General features: G+C 46.7%; 1 protein-coding gene across 4 annotated transcripts in view; it reads right to left on the bottom strand.

The window, feature by feature from the left end:
- The window catches only part of ADGRB1 (adhesion G protein-coupled receptor B1), a 286873-nt gene that overhangs the window by 141896 nt on the left and 121410 nt on the right, over window positions 1–23567 (bottom strand). For all 4 annotated transcript variants that reach the window (XM_075085936.1, XM_075085937.1, XM_075085938.1 and 1 more), the window contains exons 3-7: window positions 22421–22579; window positions 13987–14094; window positions 8134–8298; window positions 6438–6602; window positions 2824–2988 (exon numbers count right to left, since the gene is read on the bottom strand). In XM_075085936.1, the coding sequence (XP_074942037.1) occupies window positions 2824–2988; window positions 6438–6602; window positions 8134–8298; window positions 13987–14094; window positions 22421–22579 (762 nt within the window). The remainder of the gene's footprint in view (window positions 1–2823; window positions 2989–6437; window positions 6603–8133; window positions 8299–13986; window positions 14095–22420; window positions 22580–23567) is intronic.

The following is a 23567-nucleotide window of genomic DNA, read 5'->3' as shown; positions in this document are numbered from 1 at the left end:
CCCTGGAGACATTCACACCCTGCCTGGACGCGGCCCTGTGCCCCTGCTCTGGGTGTGCCTGCTCAAGCAAGGGGGTGGGATGGGATGATCTCCAGAGGTCCCTTCCAACCCCCACCAGTCTGTGACTCTGTGATTCTGAGGCAAGGTCCCAAGGTGAGCAGTGGAACACAGGGTGAGTAGAGCATGCCTCAGTGAGAAGGGAGGTCTCCTGCCTCGGATCTCTGTCTGGTCCTCAACAGACAAGAAATCAGTGTGTGCTCTTTCCCATTGCAGCAGCCCTTTAATAGTTAAAGGGTGCTCTTGTGTTTCTCTTCAGTGTCCTCAACCCCTGCAAGAACAGCCCCCTCTCTTTCCTTGGGCTCAGATGTGGGGCTGTGCTCATGAACACTCTTCAGGTGGGCAGGGATTCAACCTGCCTGGCAGCCACCTCTGCCAGCCAAAATCCATAGCTTGCGTTTGGTTGGGATGTACAATGTATGTGGGAAAATGAACCTTCCCAGAGAAGGTCTGGGAATTAGAGAGGGATTTAGAGAGATCAGCAGAGCCCTTGGGCAAGAAACCATGAAGAAGCATCAAATAAACCCTCCTCCAGCTGTTTCCATTGCACCGTTTTTTCATGTTCCCTGGAAAGAGGTTTGGGACCTTGTCTTATTCCATCGTATCGTCTCCCGGCATCTTTACATATTCAGTGGAAATGCTGCTTCTTTTACGTTAACAATGGCATTTATCAAAATGCTACTTCTTTTACATTAACAATGGCATTTATCAAAGCACTATAGAAATGTTAATTAGGCCTCACAACAAGCCTGCAAGGTAGGGAAAAATTCCTCTCTGTTGCATCACAGATGAGAAACAACTCAGTGACAGAACTAGAGCAAAGACCTAAATCTCCTGGTTTGTATTAGGGTTTTAATTAGGACTTAGCATGTCATCTTGGGTTGAATAACTCCTTTTGGGAGGGTGGGGGATCCCCTTCTTCCTGTCCAAGACATAGAAGAAAATTGTCATAGAAAAGGGACAACACCAACCTCTGATGCTTTCCTTCGTGACACTGTATGCAGTGGAAGCCATGACCAACATTGCTTTGATAACTAACTCCGAAATCAGTGAGACAAGGTCGTCTAAAAATGAGTGAGGCCTTTTTCATCTTTTAAGCTCTCCATAAGTTGCAAAGAAGGAGTAAGATATGTAAACACCAAAACTGACTAGAGACCATGTAGGAAAGTCCAATGCCTGTGTTAAATACTGCTTATGCTCTGCTGCAGAGGGTGATGCTACCAGAAAGGATAGGGATTCCCTGAGGAAACAGGTATACCAGGCTGAAAAGCTGCTGGCTTCTATGCTTGTAGAGTGGAGAGAACAACAACACTTGCTCACCTGAGCAAGGTATGAGAAATGCCTTAAAAAGCTGAGCTGTTTCTGGCTGTCCCTGTTCTCTTGGCAAGGGGAGAAAAACTATCTCCATCTCAGGGATCTACTCCTTCTCAGTTCTGTGGTCTAACAGGGATGGAGCACCCAGGGAGAGCCAGGGAAAGGGCCAAGAGAAGCATGGTAAGGAAAACTCGTTGTTGATCAGTCTTGAAGGCTTCTGGATGTTCAAGCTTTGTTTCCAGGTCAGAATATTTTCCACACCAGCTGAACGAATTAGTCCCTTTGCAACGGCCTCCCCCAAGACCTTTGCACAGCAAGGAGGAAACTATAGTGCTGGCGTCAGTCTGAGAAATGCAGACTTCTGGTGTTAGGTGTGCTCTGGTATCTGCTTCTATTTTCTTTGCTTCTCCTGAATGAAATGGCTCTCCTGGAGCCCATGGTCCATTGTGTGAAGACAAGGTGATTTTTCTGAATGTAAGATACTGGCTACAACAGTTGGGGCAGCAGGAATTTTTAATATTATTGCTGTTATTATTGTTATTATTATTAATTTAAGGCACAGCTAGATGAGTAAAGTAAGTGACAAAACTTAGATAGAAATGAATTAAGGCTTCAATGTGCCACACTTTGTCATAGGTAAGGGTCAAAGCTGTGACACAATAGTGCTTGCTTCCCTGTTTGCTTCAGCTACAACTGAGTGGTGAATTGTTCAGCCTGGAGGAGAGAAGACTGAGGGGGGATCTTATCAATGCCTATAAATACCTGAAGGGTGGGTGTCAGGACGATGGGGCTGGACTCCTCCCAATAGTGTCCAACGCCAGGCCAAGGGGCAACGGGCACAAGCTGGAACATGGGAAGCTCCTCTTAAATATGAGGACAAACCCCTTCCCTGTGCGGGTGCCAGAGCAGGGGCACAGGCTGCCCAGAGAGGCTGTGGAGTCCCTTCCCTGGAGACATTCACACCCCGCCTGGACGCGGTCCTGTGCCCCCTGCTCTGGGTGTGCCTGCTCAAGCAGGGGGGTTGGACAAGATGATCTCCAGAGGCCCCTTCCAACCCCTGCCATTCTGTGATTCTGTGATTCTGTAAATTATAGAATAGGGTCAAAAAAAAGAAGAAAAAAAAGAGGAGGAAAGTTGAAGCATTGTGGAGGCATGGAAAGGATTTCATTGATTTTTATTTTTTTTTAAACACATACTGAAAACTGGTATGTAAGGTTAGAAAGACATGTTCCCTGTGGGTAATCACTCAACTCTCTGCGGTCTCCTGGACCATTTGCCAGCTATGGATTTCGGCTTGCGCAGTCCATCGTTATGACCCACAACCTCCTTACTACTGTATTACTGAAAACTGCAATTTTTCCCCAAAGAAAATAGGAGGAGATTTCACAAAAGTCTGCCTGGGACTGCAGAGGAGGATGACGCAAGAGAAAGAAAAAGTTATTGATCACTGACCTGGGCACTGGCGTAGGAAGCAGTCCCTGGTCTCCACCCAGTGTCCCTGGCATTCAGCTCCCCCGTAGGAGGGTCCATTGCACTCCCTCGTCCGCTGCTGGGTGCCGTTGGAGCAGGAGGCAGAGCAGGAGCTCCAGCTCGACCACTCATTCCAGTTGCCGTCCACTGAGTGGCCCAAAGAAAGATAACAAAACTGAATGTGAAAATCGCTCCCACTGGAAGAAGGTGTATGCAAGAGTCTCCGGCCTGTGCCTACAAGGGACCGAGGCAGGGAATGACAACGCAGAGTCATGGAACATGAGAGAGGGCAAAGGCCATCAAGAAAAAGTTCAGACAACTTTGGCAAGGACAATTTGCTGGGACCTTCTGCAACCTCCGACTGGCATGTTATGGCTTGGCAGGATGCAAGTGCCATAACATTTCAATTTTTATGTCCATACTCTACATGACACTATAAAAGTTGAAATTATTGATTTTACACATTCGAACATAAACGTCAAAACTAATAATATTGCCGATCACAACATAACGTCAAAATAGAGAGCATGGATCATGTTTTCACTGAAAATTTTGAAGGAATCAATACATTACCATGACATTTTCCATTCTGGGCAATCAGCACTTTTTGAGAGAACCCATTTTTCACCAAAGCAATGCACCAGTCTGCAGGAAGGGATCTTTCTCAAGCATCCGAATACTGTTTTTCATTAAAGCACTCACAAGGAACTCGAATCACAGTGTTATTCACAGTAATACACGCTGCTAGCCGGGAAATGTTAGGAGCAAAGGTGTGCTTCAACAGGACACCACAAGCAGAGTGTGCGTGTGTGGTCAATGTACTTCTCTCATGGCTGAATTAACACTGACAGGCTTGATATGTCTCTCACAGCATTGTCTTTGATAATTAAATAGAGGAGGGAGGGACAAGAGAGGTTATGGTAGGGACAGGGTTGGAGAGAAACACGAATACATCTTATTAACGTAGTACAATGTGAGGCATTCCCAACTGTGGCAGTCACACCATAATTGGTCTCTGATCAGCAGATCCATCACCCAGTCTGCTATTCCTGGAGCACCTTTTTCTCATTAGCAGCAGTCATCATGCTCTGTTTAGCTCTCACTAGCAGTTAGCTCTCACTCAGAAAAGCAACCTGAATCCCTGAAAAGTCTGAATTCTGGCTCAGATCATGTTGCCGTAGATTGCAGCTCATTTTCTTTGGCTTTGTTTGTCAGTCCAAGAAAAATATATGCAACCTGGTCCCCTGTGTAATCTGCGAAGACTTGAACAGCCCCGCATAATCCCCATTGCAGTTGAGCAGCTTTTTGTTTGCAACCACGTAAAAAAAATGTCAAAAACATCCAGGTGAGCAGCTGTTAACTCATAGGGGAACAGATGAGCTCAGAAGGTGTGAAAAATCAAGCAAGCATAACGGTACTTCCAAAAGGTGCTTGTTTTTAGCAATCACAGCTTGATGTTTCCATTGTGCATAAATTTAAGGCATCATGTCAATGCCAGGGAAATCCTAGAATTGGTGATTGGCTGGTGATTCCTCTCTGGAAATGATCCAGAACCCCACAAAGTAGATCCTACCAGATATAAATTACTGTGGCTTTTCCAACTGAAGGAAGTGCTGTTAGTTTCTATGAACTGATGGTGTTTGACCTTCATTAGTATTCCCCTATATTGGAAAAGTAAGAATGCATTCACCAAAGTAAATGTTGCATTTGAAAAAAAAAAAAAAAGTCAGGTTGTATTTACCAAAATTGTTGCATTTACCGAGTCCCTACCTGCTGCTGTGGCAGTGATGATTGGCAGGTTACCACAAGTGCGAGCATTTGGAATTGTAAAAATAAAAGAGAGCCACATCCATAAATTGCTCGTTCAGTGCCAGATAGGGAACAGGTCATTTCCTTTGAGATGAGAGGTTAATTATCCATCGACTGTGATTCCAAAGATATTTTAAAAAAATGGAGAAATAGAGATTAAAAAAATGGAGAAACAGAGATGACCATGTTGCACCTCCAGCCATGTGCGCTGATGTAAAGGTATCTCTTGGGCAGGATGCGGAGGGCTCTCCATCACAGCTGCAGCAGAGGCCGCTCGGTGCCATTGTCACACCTCAGTGTGAGTCTATCAAAAACGTTCATTGGGGTCTGGCTGGTGTCGTCTGTGCAGAAACTGGCATTGCCTTCCCTCTCTCTCTCCGAAGGACTTGGAGCTCAGCTCCGGAGGAACAAAAGCTCTGTTGTCCCTGCAGCAGAGCATTTTTATCAGTTGTAGCAATAAATCCTTAGAGCAGGGCCGTAATAAGCGATGTGACCGTGTGTGTCAAGCGCTGAGCAGTGCCCATTGTTGTGCTTCAATGAGTCCCCCGACGCTGCACTCATTTGGCGCAGCAAAGCCACTGATTGCCTTTGTGGCATTAATTAGAGCTGAAGTCTTGCAGTTGGGATGCTTGTCTTTTCCACCACTGTTTCTTTCGCTGCAGTGTATTCACATATTTATTTGTATTTAAATTAATTATGGATCAATGTTAGCTCAGGATATGCTTTATTGCCCAAGCAATGCCAGGTCTGACTTCTTCAATTTGTCTTTTTATGACAGAGCCTATTTGGTGTCTGGGAAGTTCTTATTCTGAGTAAAGTCTTCTGGACCACAGCCAGAAATGCAAGGATAGTTACCTGGGGTGAAAACTGGATGGAAAATGCCAGTAGGCTTCTCACAAATGTTTTCACAAAGTTCTCATCACTCCCACAATCCCTTTCCTCCTCCGGGGACATAATAATGTCTCATAATGATTCTCATTAAACTGGAAAAATGTCAGTTGACATTACCTTGGGAAAGAGAGGGAGTGTTGGGGAGCTCCTCTGTGTTCAGGTCATGTTCACCAGGACACCCTGAGTTAAATTAATGGGGACCCTGTGGTAAACCCAGGGTCCGTCTGGTTTAGGGGAAGGAAGCCACAGGAGCACTAATGGATTTCCAGTGTTAAAAGCCATTTCATCTTGAGGTTTATTTCTGGTGCTTCAAAGCAAAACTCAGGGAGAGGCATTTGGAATTTAAATCTAGGGGTAAGGAAAAGGTGCTTAACAGTGCTAAAATATGGTGTGGAAGGCTCTCAGGAGTCTCTTAATCCATCTCAGCCACCAAAGCAGTATCAGGTACAGAGAAAACTTGCATATATAGTTAATTAATGCACGTATATTGCTAGCAAGCAAAACTTAATTAATTCCAGCACAACAACAAGCCGAGTCAGGCAAAATAACTTTAAACCATTCACTGGAGATAATGAGTGAGAAGCTTAAGATGATCTTGGAAATATTACTGATAGCTAAGCCAGTCCAGATCCATCCTATATAATGTGTTCTCTGAAAGTTATTACACAGAGCAAATCTGAACCTAAGACAATGTTTAGCTGAATAACCCCACAAAGCACCTCTAGGTTTCTCCTCCAGTGTGTCCTTTCCTCATAGAGGATCCTCTTCGGGACAGTGCAGACTCTGTGCTGATTCAGCTGAGGCAGCTACAGATGCACTCAGTAAACCACGTGTGGGCATCTTCAGAGATGGGGAGACCTGCTGGAGGGAAGGCTTTGAATCTCTAACTGCCTTACCTGGGCAAAGTGCAATGTTGCAGAACTTTGTTTGCTTCTCCGGGCCCTCACAGGGGTTCCCACCAAATTGCGGGGGCTTGCATGTGCGGGTCCGATCCCTGTACCCTCTTCCACATGTGGAAGAGCACAAGCTCCACGGAGACCACTCGTCCCAGGTGCCGTGCACTGCAATCAAAGCAGAAGAAGTAAGTTTCTTTCCAAAGGAGGTCTGGAGAAGTGAGTGAGCCCACAGAGCACAGCATCTTCCCACCCAGAATGAGCAGCATGTGAGAAGTGAGTGTGGGAAGGCCAAGAACAACCCAAAATGTGCAAGGAACATCGTGTAATTTTTTATGCTTTGATATCAACGCCAAGTGTCTGTTACTTTCCAGTCTATTTGAAATATATCACAATGCACTTTTAATTGACCCTATATTTTTCAGATTTTTGAGCCAAGAGAAAAGGGCATTTTTTTGAGCAAAAGATGCAATTTGCTAGAGAGGAACAAAAAAATCCCCGCTATCCTTTGGGAAGCAGCTTCACCATCATTTTGTCACTTCTTACCCTTATTTCCCTCCCTCAACACGTTTTCTCATTGAATCATCAAAGCATTTTCAGGCTCCCAGAAAAGCTATAGTCTGGCTACTAGTTGCTATCATATGTCAGCAACACCACAGGGGCAAAGCTAGGGAGACCTGAAAGAAGAAAATGGGATGGGCAGCATGCTCCATTAGTGCTCAGGCCATCATATGCAACTCCTGGAATTAAACATCTAAAGCCTTCTAATCTATATTGATCTAATATTCTCCAATATAATCTAATCTAATCTGGCTAGGTTATTTATGGAAGGTTACTCAATGTAATATCTAGAGGCCAAATGTTACAAGAGTGTACTGGTCTCTCTTAAGGGACTTCATCCCTTCCAGCTTTACCAGAGAAGCTGATGCAAAATCAATAATGCTTTGGAAAAAAAAAAAGAACAGAACAAAAGAGGAACCCAAACCCAAGCACTTTTCCAGTCCTTCATCTGTTGCTAACAGTGACTGATCCACCAGTATCAGGAAAGGGTGTTCAAACCTAACGTTTTGCAATTGTCACCAAGCATTTTGCATGATAAAAGATAACCAGAGGAGGCAATGCAGAAAAAAGCATGGGAAAACAGATTGGTGGTTTCACCATTGTAAGACTGGTTCTAAACAATGATGTTGCTGGTAGGGAGTCGTGAATAACACACCTGGTTTAATAGCATAATTCTTCAAAATAAAGTCCAGGGTCTCCAGGCTGTAATTTTTCATCAAAATTGTGGAAGAAGGAGTATGAAAACAGAGATGATGGCTAGCTCAATTCATAAACATACCAGCAGCCTGAGTTTTTCATGTTGACTTTGCAATGGTATGTCCAGCGTTGGCATCTGAGCAACTGGTGCTTCTTTTTCCCGGTGTGCCCCATGCTTGGAAACACCCCAAAGGGTACACGCCTTTCAGATGTACTGCGTTCATTGCCTTTAAGAAGCACTGAACTGTCCGTGCCATGCAAAACAAGTGCCCATCTAATGGTGCTTTGTCTAGGAAGGGTCTCTGTATGAGGCTTTAGGGTGAAAAGAGAAGGAAGAGGAAACAAACAACATCTCCCCCCCCAGTTGATATCACAGTGGAGATATCAGAGGCGGTCAATCCCTTCCCCTCCTGCCCAAGCATACACGGAGCGCTCAGCCCACCTGGGCACACGGCAGAGTTGTTGCACTGTCTCTGCTCCCGGAGAGGGCCACTGCACTGAGTGCTGTAGGAAGACGACACGCAGAACCTCGTCCTGGTCTGCCAGCCCTCCCCGCAGGTGGTCGAACACACGCTCCACGGGGACCACTCCTCTGCCGCAGGATCACCTGTTGGGGTTGGAGCAGAAAGTGAGGACGTGGCATCCTTGGTCCCTGGATCTCTGGGGCAGTGTTTTCCAAGTTGCACTTCACTGTGAAGTGAAGTGATCTGTGATCTGTGAAGCTGTGCAATGTGTCCCACGTGTGGTGTGAAAAGAAGGATGCAAGGTGAGAAAATGTGAGGGTTGACACTGGGCTGAAAGTTTTTATGGGTTACTGTGTAGAGCTGTAACACACACGCATTAAAAAAAAAAGGAAGGATGCTGTGGAAGCATCAGGGCACTGGGTAGGGCAGGCTCCACCATGGATAACGAGGTGGTGTAGCCACTGCAGAACTGTGTGAGCTGGGCTATGTATCATCTACTCAGAGACAGTACTAATTAAGTAACAGTGTTTAGACAGATATAGTAAATGTGTCCATAAATAGAGCAGTTGTAAGGATTCAACTCCTTTCCCTGCCTTCTCACAGCTCCTTCCAATGCAGGTTGGCAGTGGAGGAGCAGACAAAATAGAAGATGGCAGTGCCTGGGAAACACATTGGCTGAAGTAATCCCACAGAGCTTTGTCTGGTCATCTTTTTCATCCGCAGATGCTCTGAGAGCAAGACTGACTGTTCCCAGGCCTTGCACAACCCCTGTCAACTGCTCACCTGATGGGGCTGTATTGGAAAGGCAAATAAAAGCATCCCATTGAACAAGAGATGGGAGTGTAAAGCAATGAGACATATTCGTTTTGTCATTAATATCCCTGCAGACAGATGGTTGTGCCAGGGGCATTTCAGCCAGGTCACAGCCACCAGATATGTCACCAGAAGTGTGACATGGGTGGGAAAAGGACAGTTTTCCATTAGTTTCATAGACATTAGTCTATCCTTGAGAAAATGCCTTTCTCCGCCAGACGAAAACAAAAGCTTACTCTGTTTCATTTAATTAGAGCTCTGCATTGTTTGGGTTTTTAGATTTTTAATGGATTACTAGTAATTACACATGATAAACCTAGAATGTAACATTTGGTATGTGTAGTACACAGACACAGGCATATGGCACAAATAAACACAAACACATCTTTGAGGATGCATAATAGAGGGGCATGTCCTTCTAGTAACAAGTTCTTCAGAGCATCAGACTCTGCCATGACACGTCATAACCAGATGCATCTCACAGATTATGGATGATATAAGAAGGATCATGGCACTGGGTGCAGCAGGTAAGCATGACTTCAGGGGTCACACAACAGGGCATAGCCTGAGCTGCAGCCAGCACTTGGATGTGTTTTCCCACACCACCACCCTATTCCCAAAGAAAACTGGACGGTAGATGTCATACTGGATTGACCAGCTGCAACAAGAAGCATGAAAGAGACTCTAGCCGTGGGCTGCTACAGCTTGAGAACTCAGCCTGCTTGTAAGGGTTATAAATCAGCTGCACAAAAGTCAGTGTCACTACAGGAACCATGATGGGGACTGTAAAGGCTTGAGACCACCAAACTGCCCATTACTACCTCAGCTGACCTAAAGCTGTGCATATCTTTTTCTTCCTCAAGGTGGTGTATTTATTTACTATTGTCTTAAGGAGAGTTTTCTGCATGCAACAGAATTTTATGCAGGATTTCAAGTGTTTATGGCTCTCAGCAATCTGCTCATGGGGATTTTTGGTAGTTATCTGTATTATTCGTTATGTGTCATGCTTTTCAGCACATCTACTTTGAATGTCTCCAGTCGTTCATGCAGCTGGTAGTTAAAAGTATGCCCACTAATTGGAGGCTGGCGAATCAATATGTGCAGGCCTGTTGAAGGGAAAAAGTGTAAAGGATGACCTGCCCTTGATGCAAAGTGCACAGACTTTCATTCCTTTGATTACTGGCTGGAGTCAGAAAGAGGTAGAGGTAAGAATGAATCTTTCTTCACCTCATCTATGCCATTGCAGCGATTATCATGAGACGTTACTGTTTTTGTTCATTAAGCCAAAGTTGCTTAATACTGTTTCCCCTTGCTTTTGTGTTTTGTTTTATTAATCTACCCAGCTTGTTCCAGATAGATAAATGTTATGGACCATTGGTGTTTCTCTGGGATGTGAAGCCTTGGGGCTTCAAGAAAACACTACTCCCATATCCTATTTCTCAAGTATTAGATCTGCTGGTATGCGGAGATCTGCATTTCCATGGTAATTTCACTGCCTTTCCAATAAGGAAATCAGCTGGCTTTGTCAGACAGCCCGCCCTGTGGTACTCCGAGTTCACCACCAGTAAGTTACCTTTTTGGTACCATCATTTCAGCATTTGCCATCCAGAATGGTCCAGATTGCATGAGGTGTCTCTTTGGCCCACAAATCCCAACCGTCCCTGCTACCTAGCCTGCTTGGATGCTGCACTGACAGACAATGCCTTCGCATTGCCCAGACAACCCCCTCCATCGACCTTGAAAGCCTCCCCAGTGCTGCACCCAGCAGCACCAAGTGCCTCAGTGACAGGGAGCTGCCATTCTTTGATAGTGAAATGATGCTAGTCTGTGCTGAAAAGTCTTTCTGAGAGGCCAGAGATGGATCAGAGGAATCCTGTAGAGACACAGTGGCCTCCTGCATCAGCAGCTCATGGCTTGGAGAAGTGCCATCCCACCACTGCCCCACTCAGCCTTGGCTGTGGTTTGCAAGGTCCATGTCCAGACAAGAGTTACTGTGTCACTAGATGAATGAATGGCATCTATGAACCAAATTCCACCTCTTCTGCCTCTTTCCCCTTCTTTAGTATTTTTGGCTTTTGCCCTTTCACAGTAGAAATATCTCTGATTAGAGGTAAACCTCAGTTATTGTCTCTCACATTGCACCAATGTCTATCTTTAAAATACAAATAATAGTTTGTTTTCCAAGTGCTGGTTACTCCCTTGGGTTTGGTGCCAGTTTGAACTAAGCAATTTAACTCAGTTTATAGGGGCACTATGTCCAGTCTAGTCTCAAACCTTGCAGAAATTCAACTGATCTTCAAACCATGCAAGACCCAGTTCTGAGATGCTCTCAGGCATCAGGACAAGCTCTCTCATTCTCCATCCAAGAGAAGCAGAATATTGCCCATCACCAAAACTATAGATGAGAAGAATTTCTGCACCCCTGTGGGTCAGACTGCAGCAAATGCAAATTGCTGGATGCAATATCTTCTAATTATTTATGCCAGTGAATCCTGGCTCTGTTTTTTAATATAAGGGCAAGAAGTCTACCATGCTTACCAGGTTTGAAAGCCCCCTAGTACAGCTCAGTACTGTCTTATAATTGGACTTGCCAGAGTTGCACTCCACCAAATTGGCCTTCACCCCCAGAAGACAAGGGGCCATGCATGGCCCTCCGTCATGACTGGTGCCTGTAGATAGACGTCTTTTTAGGACTGACCTTTGATTAGTCCTATGATGCTCCAGGCTAGCTTGCGGATTAACAGGATTGTCCCAAAGGAGTTCACAAGGGTGAAGATCTCACTTCAGGTGCCAAGATGACCCTTTACAGGCTTGCTGCTCCCACAGAGCCAACTGCAGCACCCATCCTGCAGCTGGAGAGGGCCCAGAAGGTGCTGCAGAAGGAGACACACTGGGCACCACTCCATGGAGATGTAGCACTGCAATCCAGGATCCTTTCCAGCTCCTGGCCAGCCCTGAGAGTAACCGAGCTGGTCTTACAGAGAACTGTCAACCCTCCACCAGGATCCCTTTTATTTTTGGCATTGTCTGTCAATCTGATATCTCACCACGTGCAAGCCGCTTCTTTGCTGACATCCTGCTGCTGGCAAAGACCTCCTGGAAGCAATCTGTGGGTTGAGCTGGGAGGGCCTGTGCCAAGGACCTGCCGGGTTGGATCTCACTCTTGTGATATTGCTGGGAGAGACATGTGGGCAGCCAGCAGCACCGCAGCTGAGAGCACAACTGTGCCAGAGCCTATGGGCCAACAGGACCTGGACACCAGGGCTGCGGAGGGCTGGCAGGAGGAAATACTAGTCTTCAACTGGGCAGGGCCATCCCCTCATCCCTAGTCCTTATGGATCAGCTATTTCTGTATTTCATATTTTTCCATGTCTTGAGTGGATGTGAAATGGCTTATCCCCTACAGACTGTGTTAATTGCTAGGGAAGACATGGGCTTTGCTTTGGCATCCCCAGCTAAAGACTCCCTCTAAATCCTTTCCTGGGTTGTACGCTCTGCCTGGTCTTTACGTGTCCTCCATCCTGATTTCTTTGAACAACTTGGCTGCAGTTGCTGCTCCTGGGATAGTGGCAGGAATGTGGCAAGCTCGCAGCAGGACAACGTGCATCTCCCAGCCCATGCTGCACTCAGGGATACCACAGCCCAAGTCAGCCATGCTACAGCAGTGCTTATGATGGCAAGGAGTCAACAGAGATATCACTGAGCCCAGAAGCAGTATCCAGCTGCACGGCAGGAAGAAATGCCAAGCTATAAACCTGATGGCTGAGCTACAGGCTGGAACAAAGCACTGGGGAAGCACCTGGGACCAGGCAGAGCCGGAACAGTGGGGGACGTCACAGGACCTGTCTTGGAATGCCTTCTCTTCCCCCCAGTTTGGACACGTCTGACTGAGAGATTGAGCTCAGCTTCACCAGGTTATAGTGGTGCAAATGCCCTCCCTCTTCTGTAGCTTTTTCCCTGTGATCCTGCAGGCAGCAGAGCTGCTTCCACTGGAGGGAGCAGATTCAGCGCAGGGTAGCAAGGAAATTCAGACTGTCTTCTGCTTTGTGTTGAAAGCCACAAGCCCCAGCCATTGCCCGACCACCCCCAGAGCCTCCACGCCATCAGAGCTGCACACTGGCAATGTCCTGCTGCACTGGATGAAGCACAGCTAATTTACACCAGAATATGACCCACTCTCCCTTCTAATCTATTTCACAGCTCTAGCTCTTCAAATCACCTGTCTGAAGCTTTTATAGAGCACAAACTGTTTTCAAGCTCACTGGGCAATGATTTTAACCTGTAGCAAGGATCAGCATGCCTTGCTTTGCCCAAGATCCATGATCTGTTGAGCTTCTGCCACAAAAGGCAGCTGTGAAGGAACAGCTCAAAACCTCTCCAGATCAGGCCTGACATAGATCTAGGTCCAACTCATTCCCATCTTCCCAGACCACAGTCTCTGATATTATTACATATGATCACCTTTCTATTGCAGGAGGATGGAAGCTCCTGCTGCAGAACCTATCAGATACAAGCCCTTGCACAGCACTAAAGACCCAGTGACAGAAGCAGCTCTCTCCCCATCATGCCCTGCACACTTCCTCCTACGGTCAACGGGAAGGCATGACCCGGACATCAGCAAAGACGCTGTATCGCAGTAAGGTCAGCTTTGGCTTAATGAACCATGACTGTTCAGACAAAGCAGTGACTTAGAAGTAGGCAGGGTGATGAGAAGCAGTCTGTGACGTGCTATGAGTCTAAGGTCTTGTTAGGGCTTTGTGTCTAACCCTTCTTGCCTTCTCCTTTAATGGCAATAACACAAAACCCTGTAGGGCAATGGGATGGGATCAAACCGGGTGTTGACCATTTGCTCAAGTATGTGCCTTGTTGGATAAGCCCATGCTAACCTGGGGGTAAAAGATTTGATTAGCTGGGTCACTAAAACAGCAAAGCGAGTCAATGCAGTCAGCCCAGCCAGGAAATGCAGTGACCAGGCGGTGTGTCAGCACCAGAGGCTGTTGTGGTAGGTCAGAGCTTACCTATTTGAGGTGCAGGGTACCCGTAGTGCTGCAGTTCATCCGTGTCCTCTCGCTTTCTGTTATCTGTGGACCTCAGCGATTGGCTTCTGGAATTATAGCGTCCATTGGCTATGGCAAGGTAATGGGTCATGTAAATACACCTTGGTTCACTCTGCAAGATCTTTCACTACAAAGGTTACACGTATAAACAACAGCGACCTGCAACATTCGGTTGAACACAACCACCTGCTTTCCAACCCCAGCACCCCTGGTCACCTGCAGCCCCCAAGGCTTTAGCACCGAGCCATCCTGACAGACTCAGACTGGCTGGCAGTTCAACCCCTTGTTTCTCAGTAAGACCTGGGACCATGCAGAATATGATCCCTTATGTCTGCTCTTCGATCAATTGCAATGGTTTTCTAGGGTGTCTGTACTCATATACTGGACTTGTGGAGGGTCTAGCCTTTTCAGATGCGCTGACAATGAATTCCACCATCCCTAGCAGTGTTTTGAGATCTATAGTGATGACTGGCAGTATTTTTTGGTGGAGCACTCTGCCTTTCAGACAACACCTACTTAGCAATGCTCTGCAAGGTAACCAGAAAATGCTGAGTAGAACAGGCAGGTGAGGGCAGGCAAAAAGGAAAGGGATAGCTCAAAAGGATGTCTCCTTCACAGACTTTATCCTACCACCAGCAACAAGGAGAGATGAAGGTCTGGTATCAACAAAGTGACTTACGTACCAACAGAGCTGTGGCTGGGCACCTTTCCAACTCAGGTGAAAGAGCGAGGCTCCTGACCCTAATGTCTTAACCGAAAATCTCCTACTGAAGACCATGGTGTTGTGATCAGAAGGTAAATATGCATCCATGGTAAAGTAAAAGAATTCAGCTCCTGACAGACAGCTACTGTCCCTGTTCCTTCCAAACACACGATTCTGCCAGCTCTGCATTTGCATCCCATGTGGATTAGCCCTGATTTTGCTAAAGGGGAAACTAAAATTTCCCTTCTTCATGGTATTGGGCATGTTGTAACCCTGACACGTGCCCTCCCTAGTAAATACAGAAACAACCAAGCAGCTGCAACCAAATCCCGCCCACCAGTACTGCCTGCTGTAAATCAGGAGAGCTCAGCTGACTCCACTGGCGTCATGCAGAATAGCAGAGAGCAGAGCTGAGACCAAGTAATCTGTGATCTGGCAACCAATTTGTTTCCAAACAGCAAGTATCAGACAGAGGATCTTTTTCCCCAAGGAGGTAAAACAGTCAGACATCTTTTCAAAAAGTACAAACTGCCAAGAGATGAAATGGTGACAAATTTCATCCCGGAACCCTGAGAAAATTAATAAAGGTTAATGAAGCTTCAGTGTGGTGGCAGGAGTCTTTATTGCCATCCAAAAAGGGAAAGCAGAGGAGGGAGAGGAATGATTCAGAGAGTCCCTGCCAGGAGCCAGACTTTATACGCAGCAGCTTGTTTCATGGAAGAGACCCATCTAGTTTGTGAGATTATATTATTTCCCATTACTGTTGCCCAAAAGCAAGACTTAAGGAACCTAGGAGCCAGTCATGCCAGCTCCTCCAGACCTTCCCAGAACCGACAGATTGCAGGTGACAGGCTGGAGGGAAAGGAATGAAGCAGTTACCCACTGGCCATCATCAAGGGAAAGGCACGGATAGCTGGGCATCAGGACTACAAACATCCTGATATTTGCATACGCCTTGTTGTTGTCTGGCTCTACTGGAATAGAAAGGACTCAGATCGTATGTTTTTAATAGCTACAAAGTCATGAGACTTTCCTGTGTGAGATTCAGTTTAAAAAACCACGCCAATCTCTAACTAGCATTCCAATATCCAGTGTCTTGAGTTTGCTTAGGAGACAAGTGAAATTAGTCCCATATAGTCCCATATTTGGGACACATCACAAACCCTGCTCCAGTCCCAGTACCCATTGCTGGCTATATCCATGCCCTTTCAGCTGCTCTGATTTAAGTCCCCTTCATGCAAACATACAAACCACAAGAACACACAAAATCTCCATCTGCAGTGATTCCAGAGACTTGTTTAAGCTGGGAGGACAAACAGGGGCTGGGCAACAAGGGGTAGATGTGAAGCTTGGCTGGCTTTGTCAGCTGCCCAGAGCAAGGAAGGTGGCAAGGAAAACCTTAGATTGAATATCCCAGAAGCAGCCAATGAGCATGGATAGAGGGATGGACAAAGACATAGCAGGCAGGAGAGAGGAAGGAAAGATAAATGGGCAAAATAAATGTTTTAAATGCAACCCTGGCACTTCGGACCTCCTCCTGCCCGTTATGTTAGTGACATCTCCTAATGACTGGTCCTAGTCTCGAAGGAGCTACACGACTTCCTTTGCTCCCTGACAGATATGACAAACCTGAGCTGTTATTGCTCATCCTAATTAAAGGAAATCAGGTCTAGTGCCTGAATGCATGACCCTTCCAGCTTGTCCCTAGCCTCTCTCAGCAAAGACTGCCTCCAGAGGCATGCTGGGGTCACCCTGCTGCAGCAGGGAGGCTGCCTTCCTTTTGGAAGAGGTGTTGCAGAGAAGCAGGTCTGTCTCCGTTTAACACAGAGCATGGTTTAGATTTAACCTGGGCAGTTGCCCTCAATATATGCAAAAATCAACCATGGTTCTGAATAAAGCAGGGAGAAGCTGGGTCCCATGTGCACAAGGCAAAGTTGGTGGAAGTGATGCTTTGCTTTGGGTTTTTGCTTCTGAACTTTATGGGGTGGAAGCCACAGAATAAAGGCAGTGGGAATCTGGTTGGATTTCAGCAGCCTGCTTCCCACAATGGGGTCAGGAGTAATGCCAGTATCAAAGGAAGACATAGACTTGATTTACATCCCAGCTGTATAAATGCTGTGAGGATGACACATTGCTGAAATACCCAGTGCCTTGGAGAAGCTAGCACGAAGGCTGGAGGAATAGTGCCCTTGGAGGAAACACAGAGACATTTCAATTGCAAGTGAAGGCAAGCACGTGAGATTTTGGAAGAACAAAGCTCAAGTATGGATGGGGAGGATGATCTTGCAGTGCTGGCAGTAGTGGGAAGACAAGCAGGTGACCAACACTTCTAATTAGAACATGAAATGTGTCAGACAGCACCTTGCAATGTAACCAAAGGGAAACAAAAATGAATGCAGAGATTTTGCAGTGTTGTGGGCCAAGGTTTTAACACGCAAGCTTGTCTCACCAGAGCTACACACTCTTCCCTCTATACTTGTCTCCCAAACAGGAGAGGCAAGGAAAATAAGAGGCTCATGAAAATTATTCAGGCAAGCTGGGGTGGTGGGAATGACAGAATGGACCAGAGCGAAGAGTAGAAAGGGATGATTTAAAAACCCCATTGAAACAGGTTAAATGTGTCTCAGTGCAGTAAAACTGAAGGAGAAGGTGTTGGCTATGGAGTTTCTGGAGCATCTAGCAGCTGCTAAAGGAGTAAAACTGAGAAGGGTAGAATCATTAACAGCCCCTAAAACCCAAGATCTCAGCGGGTATAGAAGCGGGTCATTTTGGAGGCCAATGGGTATATGGCAATGGCACCAGTTAAAGAAATGACCCAAAGCATTTTGGTTTGAACATCTGAGACTTGTGAAAATGTCACTGGGTGAGATGCGTGACTCAGAGATACGGAATGTCTGAACCACCATTAAAAGGGGGGATTGGGTGCAGTCTCTGCAAGCAGCAGCAGGTATCTATAGGACGATGTGCTCTTCCAGCTTGCAATGAATTGTAGCTTGGCCTGCGGGGAATACAGATGCTTTCACACATGCACAGGATATTTCAGCTTGGTGGTTGCAGCAAAAAGGCTATTTTTAATGAAAAACAGGGGCCACAGAGAATGAGACTCAGACTTTTGAATGTCATGTGGAACATGTGTTTCGTCATACCACTAACAGTTACACAGCTGAAGGGCTAGATCCTGAACCTGCTTGATGCTGGAAATCCAGAATGGATCAATGGGACTGCACAGGCGCATATTTCTGCACCTAAGGGCAGGATGCGGCCACTCCTTTCACAGAACCACAGAATCACAGACTGGTGGGGGTTGGAAGGGACCTCTGGAGATCATCCCGTCCCACCCCCTGCTTGAGCAGGCACACCCAGAGCAGGGGCACAGGAACGCGTCCAGGCGGGGTGTGAATGTCTCCAGGGAAGGGACTCCACAGCGTCTCTGGGCAGCCTGTTCCTTTCCCAGCCTAGGGGACACATATCTGCCCAATCTGCATATTCATAAATGTTAGAGATGGTTTTGCATTGCCTCTGCCAGGTGGGATGGCAGGATTTCAGCTGGCTCCTCAGCCAATTTTCATTCCCCAGGAATAAATGCAGGCTGCCTACATCTCTGATTGTTCTTGCATTTCTCCATCACTGCCGAATTCCAGTGCCAGGTCAGGCCCGTGACATCCCTTCTCTGGTTTAGATGTTGTCCTGCCACATTGCCCGTCCAGCCCCCCCGCCCCAACACCCTCAGCATGCCAGGTTGTAAGCAACCACAGCTTTTAGCACCACACAGCCAGGAGGGTCTACCAGAGCACAGTGGGTGTCCCCTTCCATCCAAACAGGGTGGACCTGGAAATCTCCTCTGCAAGCACTTGCCACCACACTCGGGTTGGCTTTTTTTTCCCTCCCTTTATAAAACAGCAGCTCCTGGCCAAATCTAACAGATGGAGGAAATCTCCCCTGTCTGTGCCGGAGAGGAGGATATCACCAGGTCCTTTGCCTCTAGCAAGGAAAAATCAGACTTACAACAAACAAGAAATGTTGTCCTTCAGATTATGTCTCTTGAGCTGAGCAGATGCCATGAAAAAAGGCTCTGCCTAAGCCAAGCTGCTGTTACCAGACACAGTTTCCTTTCCAGTTTGGGATAAGATTTCTATACAGTTTTTTCTGCAGTGTTTTACTGCTTTGGGTTTTGCCCATGGAGATGACTTACCTGGCTCACCTGCCATTGGGCTTGGGTGTGTGTCCCTGGGGAAATTTAGGCTGATGAAGATTATCAAGCAAGAGACTCCATTACATGAAACAGCAGAAATGGTGGCCCAAGTGAGTGGAAAAACATAAATCCCACATACAAATGGCACCTGTGGAGTCATTCAGCTGTCCCTGTGCAGTGATTTCAAGCAACACTATGGCCTCCAGCCAATGTTTTCAGACTCAGCTCTGGGAACCATGTGGCTACTCCTACATTTTGGTGACCATGCTGCCAGAAGTCACATCTCCTGGAAAGGCTGAAAACCACCATTCCCACTGCTGCATACTGGGACCTACTGAAGGTCCACATGGAGAAGGAGCTGTGTGACAAGAAAGGTTAGATTCCTCTAGTTCATTTGCTATGGGCAGGCAAAATAAAACAACCAGTGAAACCCTCACAGATCCTCCACAAAAGTTTATCTCAACTGCTCCAGGGAGCTGAGCGGCAGCACCCAAAGTTGTTCCTGCTGAGAACCTGCCCCAGATGCAGTGTCAGACTCAGGCCTCTCCCTGCTGCTGCAGCTCCAAATAAACAGCTAAAATGCTCTTGATAATCACCCATCAGCTTATGAGCCACATGGCAGAGGCAAGGAAGGAGAAGATAAAGGAAGGAGAAACTAAAGAAAAGAGATGGGTTTACCCTTGCTTTGAAGGTGGTGATTTCTGTGCTATTCTAACCTAACCTGCTTGGTCAGCAACTGGTTTTACTTTTCAGTGGTGGTATTACTGTCCCTGGACAAGTTTCAGTTTACCCCCGCAGCAAAAAGGATATCAGAGTGCTCATCCCTGGGTTGTTGGGTTTTTTTGCTGTTTTATCAGAATTATAGATGGCCCTTTGCTCAAGGAAAAGAGTAATTTTTTTCCTGTGTGTTTTCTACTAGAAAATTAAGGTGTCAGCTACTCAACAATACCTGGAGAGCTAGTCTGGTATTATTACAAGCTACTGAAATGCTGCACAATTCAGCATAAAGATGTTCTTCTGTCCAGTTCTTCTTTTAAATTTTTTTTAATTAAAAAATATAAATTAGAATCTATTTAACTGAAATGTATAATGAACACTTAGGAAAATAACAGTTCAAGTGGAAGAACGAACATCCTACTTGTCCCTAACAAATCTATGAGCAAAAGTCAATATGAGAATTTAAAATTTAAATTAAAACAGAATTTCTATTCTACTTTTAAATCCTCACAGGTTTTGGTGCAGGTCACAGTAAAGAGAAGGAAAGGATATGTGCCAAAACAATTACAGGCCCTTCCTGGGTCAGAGGTTCACCTCTTCTGGGCATGGCTGCAGAGGCAACAAGGGACAGACTCACTGAGGAGTGAGTTCAGAGCCAAATGCACAGCTTTGGTAGATATGAAGAGATACATGTTTATCTTGAGGTAGGACACATGTTCCCTCAAGATGTGCATGGCAAGTCTTCTTGAAAGATTAACTGTTCACATCTTCCCTCAAATGCTTTCCAGCTTGCCAGAATGAAAGCAACACAACGGGGCTCAGCTGTTTGTCCGCAAAGAGCCCCTTGGGAAAATTAATCAGAATTAACTTGTTTATTTCAAAGGGACAAATCAACTTGTGCTGCCCCACTCAGTGGGCATGGTCTCTTTCCAAACTAAAGCCTTCCACTTAGGTCAAGATCCTTTCATCCCAAGTAAGCTCAGCTGAACAAAGTGCACTGCAATTTGGAGCAGGAGTTGACTGGGTATGTAATGGAAAGAGGACAGGAAGACAACTGATCTATCAACTAGACAACTAGGGGATCTATCATGAAGAAGAGCAAAGTTTTGCCCTCGGGGCAGATCAAGAGAAGGTGTTATGCCCCTTGTTCAGTGCTGGTGAGGCTGGACCTGGAAAACTGTCTGGTCTGACCCGTCCCCCCTGCCCAGTTCAAAAGTGTTGTGAAGGAATTAAACAGGTCCCATGGAGGGCTTTGAAGGTGTTTAGGGATGGGGACAGATGTCCTGCAAAGAAGGTCTGGGGAGCTGGGTCCCCCCCTTGTTTGTCCAGCACAGGAGGAATTTTTTTGCCTGTTGTCCCATGTGCCCCCATGTTCAACGAATGGCCACACCTTCGGAGCCCCCTCTACCCACCCACAACGCCATCTCCACCTTCTTCTCCTTCACAGCATTGTCCACCAAGACCAGCATGACTCGTCCTCCAGCTCCGTTCAGGCACACTCAAGTCCCACAGCTGGACCTCCTTTCAGGTTCAGCTTCCAGGTCCTTGTACTCTTACCCTCACTGCCCCAAGCCACAGCTGTGTTACAACTACAAAGTCACCAGCCAGCGTAGGGGACATAGATTAAATATCCCGACTGTGGATGACCCTCAGAGGGAAATTAGCATCTGTGAGTCAAGGAGGTGAAATTCAATATACTGGAAGATTTCATTTAAAAAAAGAGAGAGAGAAAAAGCCTAATTGCAATATGATTTAAATTTATGGAAGTGGTAAAAAATGCATGAAATCATTTTAGCCCTTATTAGAGGAATATATTTATGTCCCTCTATTTGAACTTCCCCATTATCAGGAGATACTTCCCTGCCTTTGAAGACAGTTGAACTTTTCCTAGTTATTTGACTAGTCGGAGGATTTATTCAAACATTCTCTACTATGAATTTGAAACAAAAAGAAGGGAATAATTACAATCACCAGTTTGCTTGCATTTGCTGGGATGAGCTGCTTCTGCTGTTGTGGTTTTTTTTCCTCTTCACCCCCTCCCAACTCAGCTAATGCAAAAGAAGAACTGGATATGAAAATGCTGGAGGTTCACCAGCTCAACCCATCCATATCTGACTGCTGAATGGCTTTCACAATCTGTCCCCTGCTCTCTAGAGAAGAGGACCTGGAAAGAGGCTTCATTACAGGAGGAGAGCAAAGCATCTTTGTCTTGCTCAAGCCCTGCATTTTGTCTGCCTAATGGCCCAGTCTTTCTCCACATCTTAGCACTGTAAGCTTCATTTTTGAAAAGAAAGGGACAGCAACACTGCTTTTGACTGGGAAGGTGAGCTAAGCCAAAAAGAAGCAAGATTAGCATCTCTTAGCCGCATGCTTTATTTATTTGGGAGAGAAGCTTCAACTGTGAAAGAAATGCCTGTAAGGGCATATATTTTGCCATTGGTGGCAGATTTATTATCAGCATATGAATACCTGATGTAAGCCTGCTTATAGATTCCTACACATTAACCCCTATTCTTTCGGGTGAAGGTCTGGGTCTGCAGGTGTATGTGTTGGAAGACGTGTGCCAGCACGCGCGCATGTGCATGCATGACCGTGAGACAGGCAGGGAAGGGCAGGGCCATGCAAAGCCAAAGTCTCATGCTCCCCTGGGCTTGCTGCTCCAACACGGCCCTTCAGCAGTTTCACCCCTAGAGCATCCTTCTTTATTTATGGCAACGAGGCCAAGCTCCTCCTGGGAAGAGCAACCCGCTCGCGCGCGTGCAAGGGAACATGCCTCCACTTACTATTGCATGCCTTCCTATTGCACAGCCGTCCTTCCTCCAGGACTCCCTCGCAGACAAGACCTTCATTGGGAAGGGGCTTGCAGGTGCGCATGCGGGTCTGCAGGCCTCCCCCGCAGTCCTTGGTGCAGTCACCCCAAGCCGACCACGGGTTCCAACCACCTGGGCAAAATCCAGAAAAGCCCCATCAGCTTCGGTGAGAGCCCAGCACCCAGGAAGCCAAGGCAAAGCTGGCCTGGCAGACCTTACAATGTACCCACTGCCAAGCCCTGAAGCTGAGAAGTCTTTGAATGTGGTACGACTAGACACCACAGGGTAGCCCAGAAAGTCAAGAGATAGGAGGGGGAGGGAGACGCATTGCCTTTTCATGGACTTCTCTTCAACTATTCCCTATCTCTGAACAGTGACTTTGCCTTCCTGAAAACCCTGTCCCATTTCAAACCAGTCCAGCTCTTCCTGTGCTTGCTGTGTCAAAGAAGTCCCCTCCTCTGAGAAGAGCCTCTGCCCATTTTGTGGCTTGTTGACTCCTAATCCCAGAAGGCACTTGCAAAACCACTTCAAGATACACACCCAGCATCGATGAGGTTGTCTGTCCTCCCTCTTCCCCCCCACAAACACATATGCCTATGGGCAGACAGCACAAGGGAGCTGCAAAGGGTTCTGGGGTCCTACCACCCATTTCCCCCATGCAAAAGGACATTGCTTTTCCCCACACAGCAGATACCACCAGCCACAGAGAGGCACCGCTCTCAAGGACAGCTTTGGTGGGGGAGTGATACTCCCTTCCAGCACTCTTGCAGCACCCACAGGGAGCAATCTGTGAGCACCATAAGATGAAGGTGCTTTTTTGGCATCCCTTCCCAGCCATGCTCAGCGCTGGTGTCAGCAACACACAGCTTTCCCCCTTGTACCACCAGCTACAGTCCTGCAAGCTGATGGAGCCAGCAAGCCCCTTGCTGCAGGGATGATCCTGCCACTGGCAGAAGGGAGATGCTGAGCCTCTGCAGCCTTCTCCACCCTGCTTCTTTCCAGCTTGCTGCCAAGAACAACTGGCCTGGGTGAGATGTCCATAAACGTTGATGGCAGGATGGACCGTGAAGACCATCTGAATCTGGCTTGCCTCCCACAGTCTAAAGCCTTACAGCAGGGT

The sequence above is a fragment of the Phalacrocorax aristotelis genome, chromosome 2 (assembly GCF_949628215.1).
Source record: "Phalacrocorax aristotelis chromosome 2, bGulAri2.1, whole genome shotgun sequence".
Taxonomy (NCBI): domain Eukaryota; kingdom Metazoa; phylum Chordata; class Aves; order Suliformes; family Phalacrocoracidae; genus Phalacrocorax; species Phalacrocorax aristotelis.
This window is presented reverse-complemented; position numbering and strand designations above follow the sequence as displayed.